Consider the following 16,313-nt stretch of genomic DNA (forward strand, 5'->3'; position numbering starts at 1 on the left):
AATGTAAATGCCAGAGGCAGTTGCACTGTTTTAGTAATCCTCATTTCCCCATTTCTCCGTGTTTTGTGAGCTTGTGAATCCAAGTGTACTTTTCCAATAGCATGCCAAAATATTCTTTACGTAGTTTAGCACAATTGGATAGAAAGGATGCTGAGCTGCATTTTCAGAAAGGATTCTGTGGTGTAAGGGAACTTGAGTATACTCAAGAGACAGTTACCTTTAAAAACATCAGTGTGGAGAAGAGCATTGGTAAATGCTTGCTTAAAAGCAAACAGCCCTGTGGTTCTCTTCAGTTAAGCAGAACAAATTGCTCTTAAAATATTGTTGTAAAGTATCATGTTAAAGCAGTGCATAAAGGGATTTTAAATCTGTAAACGATAATGAAGATGTTCAGAATGTGTTTACGAAAAAGTAACTTTTTGACAAATTATTTTTGCCCTGCTTACAATACAGACTTACCTGTACCCAAATGAGCTGTTACAGTCATGTAATCTGTAGGTTAACATTTTTAGTCTAATTTATATAAATGTTCTCTTTTGTAGCTATTTTTATACCAGATTCTTCGTGGTTTGGCATACTGTCATAGGAGAAAGGTATTACATCGTGATCTGAAGCCACAAAATCTACTAATTAATGAGAAAGGAGAACTGAAGCTTGCAGACTTTGGTATGGCCTGAAATTATTCTGTAACATAGTTTCTTCACTCAGCAAAAGAGAGGCATCTTTCTCTTTAAAGGAAAGATGAGAACATCACATCTGTAGTGAATTTTTGTGTTCTCAGATGGAAAATGAAAGTCAGCCTTTTACAGGATGTTAGTAATATAAGTAGTATGTGTATGGGTAATACTGTCGCTTGACTTGTGGTTTGAAAGTAGTCATACACCTTCCTTTGAAATTGTCACTTAGTCAGATCCTTAAGGTGGAGCTCAAGTTGCTTTTCCTAAGACTCCAGTCACTCCAGAGCAGAATAACCATGATGGGAAAGAGGAAGCATCTGTCCATGTGCTAAATTATCAGGTGTTACTCCACTGCTGACACACCAAGTTCCTTTGGGATTTCAGTGGAGAAGGGCATTCAGAGTTTCCTGTAATCTTCTGTGTCAAGAAGGTCCTTTGAAAGTTGTGCTACCACTGGGTTTTCCCCTTGTGTGTGAATGAAAGTTGCTCAGAATATTGCATCTAACAAGATAGACCTACCTTTCATTGAAGACATTACTGACAAACTGACAATGTTAGGATGAAAAACCCCTGCTGATCCAACACCGATTTGGTCTGTTCCGCAGTTTCATTATTCGTTTGTTGCCTTCTGCCTTTTGCAACGTAATTCTCAAATGAAAGTAGTGCAGAAGGGCTTTCATGGGGGGAGGCATCACATTGATCTAATGCTTTGTCATTTTAATGAAATTTATAGGATTACTCTGCATCTTGGTCTGTTTACCTGTCTTCCGTGCTTAAAATTACTGAACATGAGATTGCTGTAAATACCAAGAGGCAAATGACAAGTTGCAGAAATGTGTTTATTAGGACTTTTTAATAAACATTAGGGGAAGGTATTTAGCAAGTATAATAAGGTTTATTTAGCACTTTAAAATTCTTTGTCAATTTTATGAAAAAAGAAGAAAAAAACCACTTCAACAAGCTGCACGTGACTTTTTATTTCCCTTTTTATTAAGGATTGGCTAGAGCAAAATCTGTTCCTACAAAGACCTATTCCAATGAAGTTGTCACATTATGGTACAGACCACCTGATGTTCTCCTTGGATCTTCAGAGTATTCGACTCAAATTGACATGTGGTTTGTATAGCTTCGTCTAATTTAAATTTTTGTTCCCAGTCAAGTTGAAAAAATGTCATCTTTATTGTTATGTAGTAGCATTCACATACTAATCCTTTGAATTTTTGAAGGCTACGGTTGAGTTAGATTTTTAGACAAAGGGTTGGCAGACAGGGAAAATGCTATTATTTCTGTCTGAAAATGTAGAGTACCTTTTTAATGCTTAGAGTAAGCAGACATTAGGCCCACAGTGTTAGGGAAAAAAAACCCAAATATTCTCCTAATGACATGTATTTTACTATGAACTTTAATACAATTGATAAACTTGACATCTGAAGGAAGAGGATATAATATAGCTATGACACGGGTTTTGTTTAGTCTTTGACAGTTCTTTTGTTGCTAAATGTCTTTCAAAACAGTATTTTTAATACTAGCGTGTGGCTAACGGCTAATTTAGTAATTTGTTTTAATTGAGGAGAAATCACAGAAGTCTTTAAGAGCTGAAAGCTTAAATTAATGAATTGTTTCTGATATATCTTTTTCTCTTGTTTTTATGAAGGGGTGTCGGATGCATATTTTTTGAAATGGCATCAGGAAGGCCTCTTTTTCCTGGTTCGACTGTTGAAGATGAACTGCATTTAATTTTCAGGCTTCTGGGTAAAGGGATATTTTTAGCAGTAATGTTAATGCTATATGTTTGTTCTTCTAAACACTTTTCCACAAGAATTGTAGATCTTTATCCATAAAAAATGATATTTTTATATTGCATTGTAATTAAGGTGAATGAGTGTACTCTTGAAAAATGATTGAGCTGAGTGCACAGCTGAGTTCATACAGCATAGACTCATTGACTGATTTGACTAATTTTTTTTTTCTTTCTTTATTTCCTGTTTAAATTACAGGATTAAATGCTTACTTACGTCAAAGTTGTTTCTTTACATTTTTTAAAGATTAATTTGTTGCCTTTTTTTTTAAATGCAGGAACCCCATGTCAAGAAACGTGGCCAGGCATTTCTTCCAGTGATGAATTTAGAAACTACAACTTTCCTAAGTATAAACCACAACCCCTCATCAACCATGCACCAAGGTACTTTGTGTTTTAATCATAGAAAATATGCATCCTTGTGGCTTTGCGTATTTGTAAATGTGAACGCGTTTCCCAAATACTGTCTGCTACTGAATGCTGGGAAGCTACACGTCAGCTGTGTTATTGTGGGCAGATAGCAATGCAAAGCATAATCCTGATACTTTGTGATTACTTTGTCTAATACCATTCAAGGTACCACCACTCTTTAATGACCTATAGAACTATAAATACCGATTAATGATGCCTGCATAGTAGGAGTATTCACACAGCGTTTCCTAAATAACCTGTATTCTCTTCTGTTGTATAATAGGCCCGTTGTTAAAAGATTTCTTTGAGCAGTCTCTTAGAATAACTCAAAAACCATTATGAGGAACTTGAAGGGTCTGCACAGTTAATATAAATAAACTCTATAACAACAACTACAACATTTCTTATCAACTCTGAAGAAAAAAAAATCTTAGCATTGTGTCCTTCTAGTAAATGAATAGGTAGGCTTTAAAAAAAAAAAAAAAGTTTTTCTGCTGAAATAAATGATCCAGGTCAAGCTAGTAAATCACAATCAAAAGCTCAGGATTTGTCTGTCCTCAGTGTTTTTCAGATAGTCCTGTTCTGAGATACTAGCAGTTGTCTGTGTACAGATTAGAATGCTGAAAAGTTGTTTAGGTGAAAGCATTTCCATGTTTAAATTTAATTTTCAGGTTTCATATTGTTTAATAAAATCAGTTCCTTCGCAGTTTTACTTTTGTAAATGTAGTTCAATAACTTTTAATTTTTTTAAAATATTTTTATTTTTAGGCTAGACACAGAAGGAATTGAATTGATAGCGAAGTTCCTTCAAGTAAGTTGTGTTTTGTTGCTTTACTTTATAAAAAGTGCAGGTTGAGAGTTTTAATGTATTATTTACAAAAGGTATTAGAAGCATAGTATCTGTTAGATCTGTCTCAAAGTGGAATATGCAGCTGAGTCTGTAGTGAATGACAGATTTGGGAAGGACGACCGTTTGGGGAAGCCTGTGTATTAAGAATTAAAAACCTGATGTTCAGATTGGTTTTTTAGTAGTTTGTTTTTTGCCAAAAGTGATTTCTTCTCTTACTACTTTTTGTAAAAATAAAATTGATTCTATGTTAACAATTCCCTGAAAAAACTAAATCTCTTGTGAAACATGCTGTTAAAACAGAACTTTTAATTACAAATACTAAATTATTGTAACGATGAACTTAGCTTACTACTAGAGAAGCAGTTATTAAGGTGAAATATTACTCTTTGATCTTGCAAACTATATTCAAAAGCCGAAGTTGTATGTGGGTTTAATCTTTTAATCTGTATTAAAAATGAGCCAGAAACAAGATGGAAGGCCAACTCTCAAGTCTTTGAGTAGATGCAGAAGCACTGTAACTTCATAGTGTTAAAAATTCTTAATACATAAGGTGGAGTGCAGTTACTCTGCTTTGCAGCCTATAATTTAAATTCTACGTCATATCTTCATCTATTTACACATTGTGTCAGAACAGTACTTGCAGTCCTTGTTCGGACTGTTCCTGTTTGTATACAGCTTTTTCAGTGTCTACGCCTTTGTCCAAATGTGCACGTATGCCAAGCAGGAGGCATTTGAACACAAATTGAAGACCATGTTGCCTAATGTTCCACTTTATGCAAAACGCTGCAGCATAGTCCATCGAATTAGAAAACTTTGGTGACCTTATGTAATAGCATTTCATTGCAATTTAATATTAGAACATAATGGAGACAGAAATCTGTTATCTAATCATTGTTATATCTTTAAAATCAAGTATATTTTTGACTTGCATCCATTTACAGCAGTTATTTTGACTATTCTAGCAATCTTGTTATATGTTGATAATACTGATTGAGGTAACACGTTAGTTTTTCATGTGTGAAATAAAAGTAATGGGAACAAATTTGTCCTAGTGAGTTGGTGGGAGATACTGAGCAAGTAGAACACTTACTTCTCCCTTTGATGAAATCACTTCATACAAACAAGGTTTTTTTAATGACAACCAACACACTTGTATCCTTTTATGTTAATAGTATGAATCGAAGAAGAGAATTTCAGCAGAGGAGGCCATGAAACATGCATACTTCAGAAGTCTTGGAACAAGAATACACACTTTGCCTGAAAGTAAGAGAAGTAATAAAGTAGCAGAGTAATGTTAAGATAATACATTAAAGCTAAGTACATTGCTTAAGGAAAAACTCTAAAACCTAATCTATTCAAGAGTCTGGTATATATTGTCTTAAATATGTGGGAATATGAAATATTTTTTAATCTAAACTATATCATTAAGAATAGAACTTTGTTCAGTGAAGCATAGTTGTTTGGATATGAATTTAGTTTCTTTTTGACATTCCAGGTGTTTCAATATTCAGTCTAAAAGAGATTCAATTGCAAAAAGACCCTGGCTTTCGAAATTCCACTTACCCAGAGACAGGTATGGAAAGCTTAATATCTTCTCATATCTGCAAACAGAATGCTGTGTCAGAGGCATTTGGAACTGAAAAATACTTGGTTAAATTGGTCTGTGTGAATGTACTCAAACAAATACCAAGAATTATTTGCTCAGATTCCTGTAGAGACAATAAGCTAAATGCATAGAAGGAGGTGAGTTTGACCAGGGATGGGCAGAGGGACTGTTAATACTGAGAGCATCTTGGAGTTTCAAACGATTACTGTGTGGGTGTTGAATGGTGGCAAAGTAAAAAAAAAATAAAAAAATAAAATTGCAGTAAGTGCAGTTAAAAGAAGACACTGATATGATTTCAGGACAAAGGATATTCTTTCAAAATAGAAAGACAGAAGATACAAATAGCAACTGAATACCTTGTTGAGCAAATGCTTTGGTTTCTTACCGTGGTCCATGTTCTGTTGTAGGACATGGGAAGAACAGAAGGCAGAGCATGCTTTTTTAAAGTGGGCGATACAGAGTCAAGCCCAAGCCTATCCTGTCAATCAAGGACTGGGATCTGAAGGCAGTGCTCTCTGTTGGTGGACTTGGAATCACAGTTTGTCTACACTGTCCTCTTCACAGTGGAGTCTTTTTATTTCCAACCTGCAGATTATGTTTTTATATTTGTTGTCACAGTGTGACAATTTTTTGTACAGTTGGTTTTAAGGTCTCCTCTGCCACTAGAGCCAGTAGGTTACAGCTGTTGATGTAACTGTAGCTGCAATTTTTGTGCAGGACTGAGAAAAACAGTGCATTATTTATTGCGGAATCATTGCTGCTAAATAACTACTGTCTGTATAGTAACACAACAGTTCCATGCCTGAAGAAGTTGCAATGGCTTTATAATATGTGAATGCATCTGTTTCTCTTCATAAAATGTTCTACTGCTGCGGGGTTTTTTTGTATTTCTTAAACTGCAGTGTTTCCTGGAATGTAAACATAGCTTTGCTTGGCTATAGGTGAACCATCTTTAATGCTCTAAGTTCATGGCACTTAATTCCTTATTTAACATTGGAAGTATGTGTTGCAATAGTTGAATAATTATAATGTTTTTGAAAAGCACATGGTGTGAAAGTTGATTCAAACAAGTGAACAGACACTATTATTTGCTCTCAGATCCTACATTAGTTATTGATAAATTAGAGCGTGGAGGCTGGATGATAAATTTTGTCAGGCTTACTCCAGTGTAAGATATTTGCACGTTGTTGTGCATATGGGGCCTGCAGAAGCAATGACTTTTTTACCTTGTTTTTAACATAGAAGTACAAAGAGTAAAAAGATTATTCATGTACATTGGACCCTGGCTTACTTTTGAAATTTAGAATTTTGTTAGAGGAACAGGACAACTAATTACAAGAAAATGGGAATAATGTCACGCTTTTCCCACCTTGTTGCTCTCCCATTTGTGTATTATTCACTTGAAATCAACTGGAAAGATGCAAGTTTGTACTTGATAAGAACTCACTATACCACAGAGCTTTTACAGTGGGAACTTAGAGAGTTTTTTCAGATCTTAGATGTTATCTGTTTACCAGAGACAGTAAACATGTTACTACTATGCTTATGCATCTCAGTGAGTATCATAAGTACACCCTTGGTGATGGTTACAGTATTTTTAAGCATTTGTGTTCACCTTTATGAACTTATTTGTTTAGTGCATCTTAAAGAAACTGTAAATCTTATTGGTATATTTTGAAATGGTCATGTAAATCTTTGGCTGGTATATCATGAAAATAGTCATAGGTAACTTAATTTTTCCTGACATTCACTGTAAAACGTTCAGGGGTCCTACCATTTCTGTTCAGGAAATCTTGTAGTTTTATTGTTATTTAACAGTATTAAGTGAATTTTTGTATATTTCATTTTAACTTTATTTGTGAATAGTGATTGTGGCATGTTTGGGGGTGTTTTATTAATATTTCATTGATACTGGTAAATTTTAATTGGGATTTTTTTTTTATTTTATTTTCTGGAAGAGAGAAATTCATGTGTAATGGTGACTATTGGACCACTACTGCTTTTCAGCCTTTGTAAACCGGTTTTACGTTAAATCTTGTAGACCTAACAAACTGCTGTTATTTCTAACTGACCGACCTGTATTAATATTGTACTTTTGAAAGTATAAATATTATGTGGAATTCTTTGGGTTTTGTTTTGAAATTTATAATAACAAAGGCCCTGTGTTGTTAAAAATACAGACTAAGTGAACTTGCGGTTCTTGGGGCTTTGTTGGAAACGTTTAGCTAGATCTGTGTGTTGTGGGAGTCATCGGTTTTAACTTTGGCTGCTTATTAATTCATGCAGTGCAGAAGTAGTGGCAGTGGAAAGTAATGTGACTCATCCATGACTGAGGCCATTCAGGTTCTTATCATAAACATGGTCCACAGTCTAATTTTAGGCAAGCAAGTCCTGCATGTTACACGGTATCAGAAGCGTTGCCTGGGTCTAGGAGCGTAATACGGGTCTCAGATACATGCGTGGGTCTCCCACTGATACCAGTGGGAGCGTTATGTGTGTGTCAGAGGCAGATTTGGCACTGATGAAAAACCTTTGTCCTGAAATAGTTGTTATATATTTTTTTATAGTTGCTATGGATCTGATCTAGATTTTATACTGATTAACTTTGTAGGAAATACGTTGTAGACGTGATGGTGTTGAAGCAGGAAGTATCAGGAAAACATCTCCTTTTTTTACAAAAGTAGTGAAGATTCAGAGTAAACGTTCACTGTGGATAAATGTGGGATTAAGCATTTCTAGAACAGTAATGTTTTATAGGTCATAAAAGAACAAGTAATAACGTGACACTAATGAGTAAAGGACTTAAAGGTTTAACTGGTAAAATGAAGTTCATTAATAAATTTAGAAAGGGATCAGCTGCGGCTAACAAAAGGACGTTTCCATTTTAAGTAGGAATTCAGGTTTTTTGTTACAGATGAAAAGATCTTCCATAAAACTAAAGCATTCTGCTTATAAGAGATTTTTTTCCTAAGGGCCTATAAGTGAATCGGTTGTCTTCATTAGGAGGTAGTTTTTAAAGGATGTATTTCTTAAGAAACTTGGCATCTGTGGTAAAGCCAGTTTGTGGGGGTTTTTTGTCTATAATCGAAATTCCTGTGTCAGCAGAGACAGTTCTGTGGCAGCTGCCTGTCTGGGGCAGTAGTCAGCGAGTCTGAAGTTGCTGGGCATTTCTCTGACGTCCTTTTCATGCAGTTCAGTGTTCTGCCTCCTGTCTGGCAGCATCAGGTGCTACGGACTTTGTTTCACTGTCCCCAGGAACTGTAGGGAGCGTTGGCCTTTCGGGGAGAAGACCTCAACCGTGATGAAAAACAAGCAGATAGTCGCTAAAAATGGGTGACGCTTGAGATCCGGTATGACGACCTTTGCTTGAAGATGAGTGATCAGTTAATGAGAAATGGCCTGCAAGTTATTGCTGATTTTAAGTAGTTAGTTTTAGAAGATACCTGGTGTATTCCATCTACCCCAGGGTAGGAATGCCAAGGTGCGTGTGTAGGTGTGTGTAGGAATAAGGTGGTCTTGAAGACAGGGAAGAGGCAGGTGGTGAGGTTGCATGCACATGCAGGTGAAGGATGAAGGGGAGAGAGGGTGGGTGGAGGATGGGGATGGACAGGACAGAGTAGGAGATTGAAGAGGCAAACCAGCTGCTCAGCAATGCTCTAGTGGAACATGCATCTCAACACAGCTGTGTTATTTTTGTGCTGCTTTACCACAGCATTAAGTAGCCAGAGTGTATCCCTGAATTGGGCAATAAAACTTAAAATAAACAATTATTAAAGAATCAACATGCTTTGTATTTGCTAATCATTTGAAAAACTGCAAGGTAGCATTCTTTGGGCTGCCTGCTCATTGTTCACGCATGAGTTTTTCAATGGAATAAAGGTACGTTGTTCCTGTTTTGCAATGTTAAGATTGAATTAAGGTTAAGTATCCATGCAGTTACTGAGGACAAAATATACGAAAGGTATGTTGTAAATATCCCCAAGTCAAGTATTAAAAACCCAGGAAACACCCGGAGTTAGGGTCAGACTTGAAAGAAATCCAGACAAATATGGAAATACACGGCTATAGCATATAATGACACTGAAGAAAAATGAGATTTTACCTTGTCTGTGACAACATTTTATCTGGTCACTAATGGGCAGAGTTGAAACAATTCAGGCACCGCGTTAGCATGTTTTGAAACTTTTTTTTCCCCCCGTAGTAAAGTTTGGCTTGGAAACAAATGCAATGTATCTATGAAACTTCTTAATTTTGTGGAGGAACTTGAGTGCTTACAGGGTGGTTTTTTTTCTCCTTTTTCCATTTCAGAGACTGGGCTGTTAGATTCAATGCTGCTGTTTGGCCGGTGTCCCAGTCAGCATCATCCATGTATCTCACTGACATCCATATCAGACCAATTTAAGAGACTGACAAGATAACAAGTACAGATTGTAAAACATGAAGGAAGTACTGTGCAAGTGCTTAGCTAATCGGTACATTGTAAAGTAAGCTCTGGCCGTACAGGTGGGGTGGTTTTGAAAAGTAAAAGCCAAGTAGATACATAGGCTTTAATTCATACCATACAGTCTTTTCATCTGTGGAGTTCAGTTGCACAGAAATCATCACACTCTTCTTCCAGGCTGCAGTGGATATTTGTGTTGTCAGAACTGGGATTAGAGTTTAGCTATCCTAGATTTTTTTTAATCTTTTGTGCATGAATTTTAGTGGGCTGTACAGTCCCTTTCTCATTTAACTGAAAGAAAAAGATTGATGTCGGTGGAAAAACACGTGCGTTACAATTTTCCATTATTTTCACATGCTTTCCAAAGATCCCTTAACTCATTTAAGTTCTGTAATTTTTGAGCCAACTTAAACTGTGAATGCACATGTATGCATATACTTCCCATGGTAAGTAACTGCTGTGTTTATTGTCCTGGCTGCATCCTCCAGAATCATTTAAGAAGCAGGCCTGCCTAAACAGGTTGCTTTTACAGTCCTCCTAATGAAATACGAGTCTCGTTCAGCTCAGATGCCGTATCTTGAAACACATTTTTCCCCAGAGAGCTACGAAGTTCCTTCATTTGATGCAGTGGGATCTTGCTCATGGATTTGCCATCGCTCTGGGTTGCAAACCAGGGAGGATGCTCTTCCCTGTCCCCTCCCCAACAGGCTCTTGCAGAGCACCTCTCTCCAGGCCCTGCATGGCAGGGTCAGCACTGCCTGCTCCTCCTCCCTCACACCCTGAGCTTGTTTTTTCAATGACTCTTTTCCAGGAGGAAATGTAATTTCCTTAATTTGCAGGAGGCGGCAGCTGACCTGGAGCCATGTTAGCAATAATTCAGGTGATGTTTGTCCGTTTGCATTTCTTGCAGAATAAACACAAACTGATGGGAATCTTTTAAGACAAAAATATTAATGTATCCTAGAGCCCTCTCTTATAGGATGCTTCTCTACAAATACCACCCCACCCAAGGCAGGCCGTGATGCCGATTGTCCCGAGTCCCTGCCCTGAGGTTCATTCTTCTTTCTTCATTATTTAAATTTGTACCTCTCCTCACTAATGCTGTCAGTCTCTTTGCCTCAAGAAATAGGTTTGTACTCCACCTGTGTAGGCAGAGCACTCACGTATTGATTGGTAAGAGCAGTTACAGTTTGGGGCTAAAACGGATTTCTGAAGTTGTACTTTTCTGACAGCTTCGTAGAGTTACGCTTAAACATGAGTGACCGGTGTTTGTTTATCCTACGGGATAAACAGGCAGTCTCAAGATCAGAAGGGAACAGCGACGCCTTTACATAAAAGACTACCTGGACTTACTATGCCTTTTCTAAACTCGTTTGGTGGTCGCGGTGGCTTCTGAAGATGCTTCCTGTAGGCACAAGATCACGCAGCCTCTTAATGCAGAAACTTGTTCTGTTAAAATTAAATGCTGTAGAGTGTTTTAAAGGACCATCTCCCCTTTAAGCAGTCATCTTGTTGACAGTTCATTACTTCTTTGGTAGGTATTTCCAGATTGGCAGGTACCTGTCTCATGAGACTAGTTTTACTCAGACAAAACAAATTGTTCTTTGTTGACATAATGGACACATGTCATATCTGACTTTTTCTGTAGTTTGTTATCACCCATCACAGTTTTCCTCACCTTGAAAGTTTTCTTTAGAACTGAAGCCACTTACCTGTGCCAGGGCAGATGTGTGCAGTCTCTTGGCAAAGCTACCCAGTAGCTGTGGCCTTACTGGCGGATACTTGCCTTTCTGAAAAAAACAATGTGAAGGTAAGCCAAGAATAGCCTAAGCATGCACCCAGCCTGTATAATATTGAAAACTTTTTGTGTATTGCTGAAGTGTGAATAAAGTGTAAATCATTCCATAAAATCCCTCAAGTATAATCAAATTGCATTTACTACCATGAATACTGAAAACAGTAAATCCCGTTTTGTTCCCCAGGATTGTTGGCTTGGAACTCTCTGTGCCACAGAAATACTGACACTTTGACAGTATTTATTTTATAAACATTTATTTGGTTTTTCTCTAGAGTTAAAAAGGTATCTGTTAATAAAATTCAGTAGAAAATTACCAATAGAGTATTTTCTTCGAGGCATAAGGCATAACAATCTAGTGGTTTAGGTAAGTGTTACACTTGAGAGGCTGGACTTCATTTGTATAAGTTATTGCTGGTACGAAGAATTTTTGTTCCACATTATTGACCAATTCGGAAGGCACGTTTCATTTTGACAACCTGGGTTTTTTTAATTGAAAAGTCAGCTAGAAAAAGAAGACGTGTTCTACTGCTGGTTTTATTCTCTCAAAGATGAGAATACAGCACTACTTTCCTGGGTGTCTTCCCTGAAGTTTTATTGGATTCTCTCAGATCCTTTACAGTAATCTGTTAAAATAGATTTTTGTTCCCAAACTGCTATTTTCTGCTGTCTTTAAAAAAAAAGCAAAGTCACTGAAGGGGCGAGAGGGTGGGAGGGGAGGTGTCGGTGTGTCAAGGTGTGTTGAGCCTTTTGAAAAGAAAAAAAATTGCCTTATGAATAGTAAAAACTTGGAAGAATCTGGATGCTTTAAAGAATCTCTTCTCTCTCGCTCCCTCCCTCCTCATGTTTGTCTGTTCTGTTGCAGCGTGGTAATCAATAGTTATTAAGTCGAAGACCGAATTTTCATGAGTATTTTGTCTTCACTTTTTAAACTCGTAGTGAGAAACACCTCATCTCTATGCCTTGTTCTCCCATGAGCTATACTGGCGTGTACGAGGTGAGACTACTGAAGCAGGTGTTCATGCTTTTTCGAAAATGAGATGAGATTTGGGTCTAGAGCGTGAATAATTGCATCTTGGCAACTTCCCTACTGAAAAATATTCCATGTACCTGGGAGGAACCTATTGACAGAGAAATGTTTGATCTGTAAGCCCTTGTGATTTATCTCCACTAGACTAGTCAATCCCATCAGTTACATGCTGTCTTTTCTTCCAACCTATTCTGATTTTACTTGATATAAAATTTCCCTTCAGTCGTAAATCTTGTATAGGTTCATCTTTGCGTTTTGAGTGCGTGGAATGGTACCTCTTGGAGCTCTTAAAACACAAATGACTTCCCATGCGCTTTGTTCTTTTTCCTTATGTACTGCATCTAATTGCTGTGTTTATCAGCACTGGTACTTCACACTGGTACAGCAGTTTTTTATCCCATTAATTACTGGGAGTGAAACTGAGGAGTCATTTTTGGTTGTGCAACCCAGGAGCCTGAGGAAAATTCCTGCTGTCTTTTGTCAGACTACCTCTGCCCCAAAAATGGCTTTTCAACATCAGAACTGCATTAATAAAATGTTTATTTAGCACCTTTCAGGTTGAAGGATCCAAAAGCACTTTACAATTAACTACACACATCATCACTGAAATGCATCCAAGCAGAAAATCGGCAGACAACTCACTGCATAAATTTCAAGAGTGGACTTTTAGCCAGCTGCTTGGCAGAGAAAGCAAAGTAGAAGCTCTAATGACCTGTAGCAAACAGGATTCTGATTTTGATTTGGTTTTTGAAGGTCTCATCTGAAAAACCTACATGGTAAAGCTGCATTCAGCCCAATTTAGCCACCTCAGAAAACTGAAGATTTGCATCAGCCCTGCCAAGATTAGAATCTGTGGTGCCAGCGAGTCTAGCCTAATCCTAACCTGACATTTAGATGACTAAACCATCACCTCAAGGTGGAGGACATGCCCAGTAAATTCAAGTTGCAAGTATATAGTAACACAGTGCTGGGTTTTTTAATCCAGAATTCAGATGTTTATACATAAACATCCCACATGTACAGTATACCTCTTCACAAGCACCAGGCATTAATTTACAGTCCTGTAACTTTTCCAGCTTTGGGGGAAGGGGAAATATGACCTTCTGAGCTTTAGTAACAAGAATCAGCTTTCCAGGGGAATTATAGAAGGCACTTGGCACGACTGAACAAAGCACCTGGTAATTCTCTATCGGGAATGATCCTCATTCCCTGGGAAAACAGAGATTACCTGCAGTCCTTCCAGCTGTTATGTTGACCTTAAGAAGTACAGGCCGAATAAATTCTGAGTAACGTCTCCTTTTTTCTACAGGAGTGTTCTCAAATGCTGGAAATCTCATTAATATTCACAGCCCAGGTCCTCCCTGTTGCATCTCAACAGAAGAACTTGGGCATAGATGTGTAAATGTGGCTTTGTTACTCCTAAATGCATCTTCTGACTGTAACGTTGATTACGTTTTCCACTTCAGCAAAGAAAAATTATAAGGCTATTTTTATACAATTTGAAAGCACTTAATACAAAGTTACATGAATACACTGCGACATACGGCCTATCCATGGAGAATACTGAAATACTACCATAGGGCTGTTCAATACTAGTTTTTTCTTTCAACTTTTTATCTTAATACTAGAAAATATATAAGTCATTTACATGACAATTATGCAAAAGAAGGCACAGCCGGTTATAGTTTACACAAGCACAACGCGTAATATGCAGGAAAAGGGATTAGAAAGAAGCTTCACATCCTTATTAGATACATTGTTGCAATCCATTAAGAAAAGTACTTCATCAACAACAGAAGTGTTCAACACTTGAGAGCTATGATATAAAAAAATTATAATTCATTTAATGCAAAACAGATTTATATATACTTTTATATATAAACACTGTTTAAAAATGCTAACATAATAAAAGTAGATTATCCATGTAATGAAAAGTGCAAACCAAAGTAATAGAGGGTTTCACAATGTCCTTCTCATGACACAGGAAAAACTAGCCCATAGGAATGAAGTGTTACATCCACCAATAAGTCCTTGGTGCGATAAGGCAACATCAGGATTTCTGAGCATTTGGAGAAAGCAGTACTGGAGAAGAGGCTCCGTCCAGACTGGGAAGTGGCACTGGTATGTGACCATTTAGCAGAGTTGGAAACTGTAAGAGGCCAAAAGGTAAAAATTACTCTTTATCTCAAATCATTCAGCCCAGAAGCAGATGGATATAGCATTAGCAGCTGACTCCAGATGGTTTCAAGACTTGTGATTTCTATATAGTAAGATACACACCAAAGGCCTGCATCAGCCATTAGGGATGTAAAACAGAGGATGAAACCTGAATAATTTGTAATGTACAGGGATGTATAAATCTATTATTGGCTACATTTTATAGAGAGGTTCACGTAACAACATGTTTATCTCACCCAGGGAAAGTGAATCCTATAGAGAAATTTTTGCCATCCGTTCTGCTTCCAAAAGTGTTTTTCAGTCTACAAATTATTAATTAAAATACATCCTTCTCATCTGTCCTTCACAAAAGCTAAGCAGGAAAGAGCTTTGCAAAACTGAAAGTAGAGATGTAGTTTTACGGTAGAAAAAGTACAATTGTGAATACAAAGCATGGGGAAAATTACTCTCAAGTATTTACAGTTTCCCCTCTGTATTCACTGAAAAAACATACATCAGCTATGCCGGATCGTTCAGTATGTGAAGCAGAATATATTGTCACTTAGTATTAACCTGCTGCTGAACTATTGTGCAAAAAATACTTACTCAATACATAAATTGCATATTCCTAGTTCATGACGGCATCCTGTCTGTAACTTGCCTGCAGTGACGTGTAGTGACTAGTCCTTAACATCTGACCAGAGAAAAAAGGCAAAGTGGGTGGAATAAACTTGCTGCAGCATGAGGTGGGAATTATCCCAGTGGTAGATACCGATCTAGCCTCCAGGCCCAGTTCCAGGAGCGGTGCTGGGCTTTTGTGGGCTTGAGAGAGACAGAGCTCCCAACTTCACGTGTCTGGCGTATTTTTTCCCCTTATCAGATCAGTTCTTCAACAGCCGGCTGTGGTGTAATCAGCCTCTGCACGTGCGTGCATATAATCTGCTTGTAACCAGTTTACTCTTCCACGGAGGTGTTAGTTAATGGTACCTGTCTTCAACACGCAGCTGAAAACCATGCCAGGCAGCGCAGGCTCAGCGGTGTGCTGCGGGGGCTGGCACCGCACTCCTGGCGTGGCCAGGACTGGCTGATGGCTCTTGTTTTAACCAAACCAAACCTCGGGAAATGTGTCCATCACTTCTGCCAAGATTAATTAAAGCACAGAACTTGATTACAAGCTCTTGCTTTTCCAGTCTAGATCTCTAAAGCGAGACACATAAATTATAATGTGTTTCATGTGATTTCTAACATAGAGTTGTGTGATCTTTGGTGTCTGTTGAGGCAGGTGGCATGCTGGCACTATGGCCTGAGATGCAAACAATGCTAATGTCACCATTTCTTCCTTCCCCTGGTCTCCACCCCAACCCAGCTCTCTTGTCCTCCGTCCTGTTGTCTCTGTAGCCCCTGGGGCTAGGACAATGCTCTGTATTTGTATGCCTCCATGCAGTGGGGATCTGGAACTTGACTACACCCTCTCAGTGCTACCCTCTACACAGTAGTAACAAAGAAAAAACGCTTAATTTAGTTAACACTAAATTCAAGCTAACCTGA

General features: G+C 37.7%; 2 protein-coding genes across 6 annotated transcripts in view; one reads left to right on the forward strand and one right to left on the reverse strand.

The window, feature by feature from the left end:
* Nucleotides 1-11,894, forward strand: part of CDK17 (cyclin dependent kinase 17) — a 96,769-nt gene extending 84,875 nt beyond the window's left edge. For all 4 annotated transcript variants that reach the window (XM_037389704.1, XM_037389707.1, XM_037389705.1 and 1 more), the window contains 8 exons: nt 543-666; nt 1,673-1,793; nt 2,332-2,429; nt 2,754-2,859; nt 3,655-3,697; nt 4,909-4,999; nt 5,232-5,309; nt 5,750-11,894. In XM_037389704.1, coding sequence (XP_037245601.1) covers nt 543-666; nt 1,673-1,793; nt 2,332-2,429; nt 2,754-2,859; nt 3,655-3,697; nt 4,909-4,999; nt 5,232-5,309; nt 5,750-5,787 — 699 coding nt within the window. In that variant the 3' untranslated portion in view covers nt 5,788-11,894. The remainder of the gene's footprint in view (nt 1-542; nt 667-1,672; nt 1,794-2,331; nt 2,430-2,753; nt 2,860-3,654; nt 3,698-4,908; nt 5,000-5,231; nt 5,310-5,749) is intronic.
* A 1,237-nt stretch (nt 11,895-13,131) lies between these two features.
* Nucleotides 13,132-16,313, reverse strand: part of ELK3 (ETS transcription factor ELK3) — a 39,661-nt gene continuing 36,479 nt past the window's right edge. For both annotated transcript variants that reach the window (XM_037389710.1, XM_037389709.1), the window contains one exon: nt 13,132-14,757. In XM_037389710.1, coding sequence (XP_037245607.1) covers nt 14,659-14,757 — 99 coding nt within the window. In that variant the 3' untranslated portion in view covers nt 13,132-14,658. The remainder of the gene's footprint in view (nt 14,758-16,313) is intronic.

This window comes from Falco rusticolus, chromosome 5 (assembly GCF_015220075.1).
Source record: "Falco rusticolus isolate bFalRus1 chromosome 5, bFalRus1.pri, whole genome shotgun sequence".
Classification (NCBI taxonomy): domain Eukaryota; kingdom Metazoa; phylum Chordata; class Aves; order Falconiformes; family Falconidae; genus Falco; species Falco rusticolus.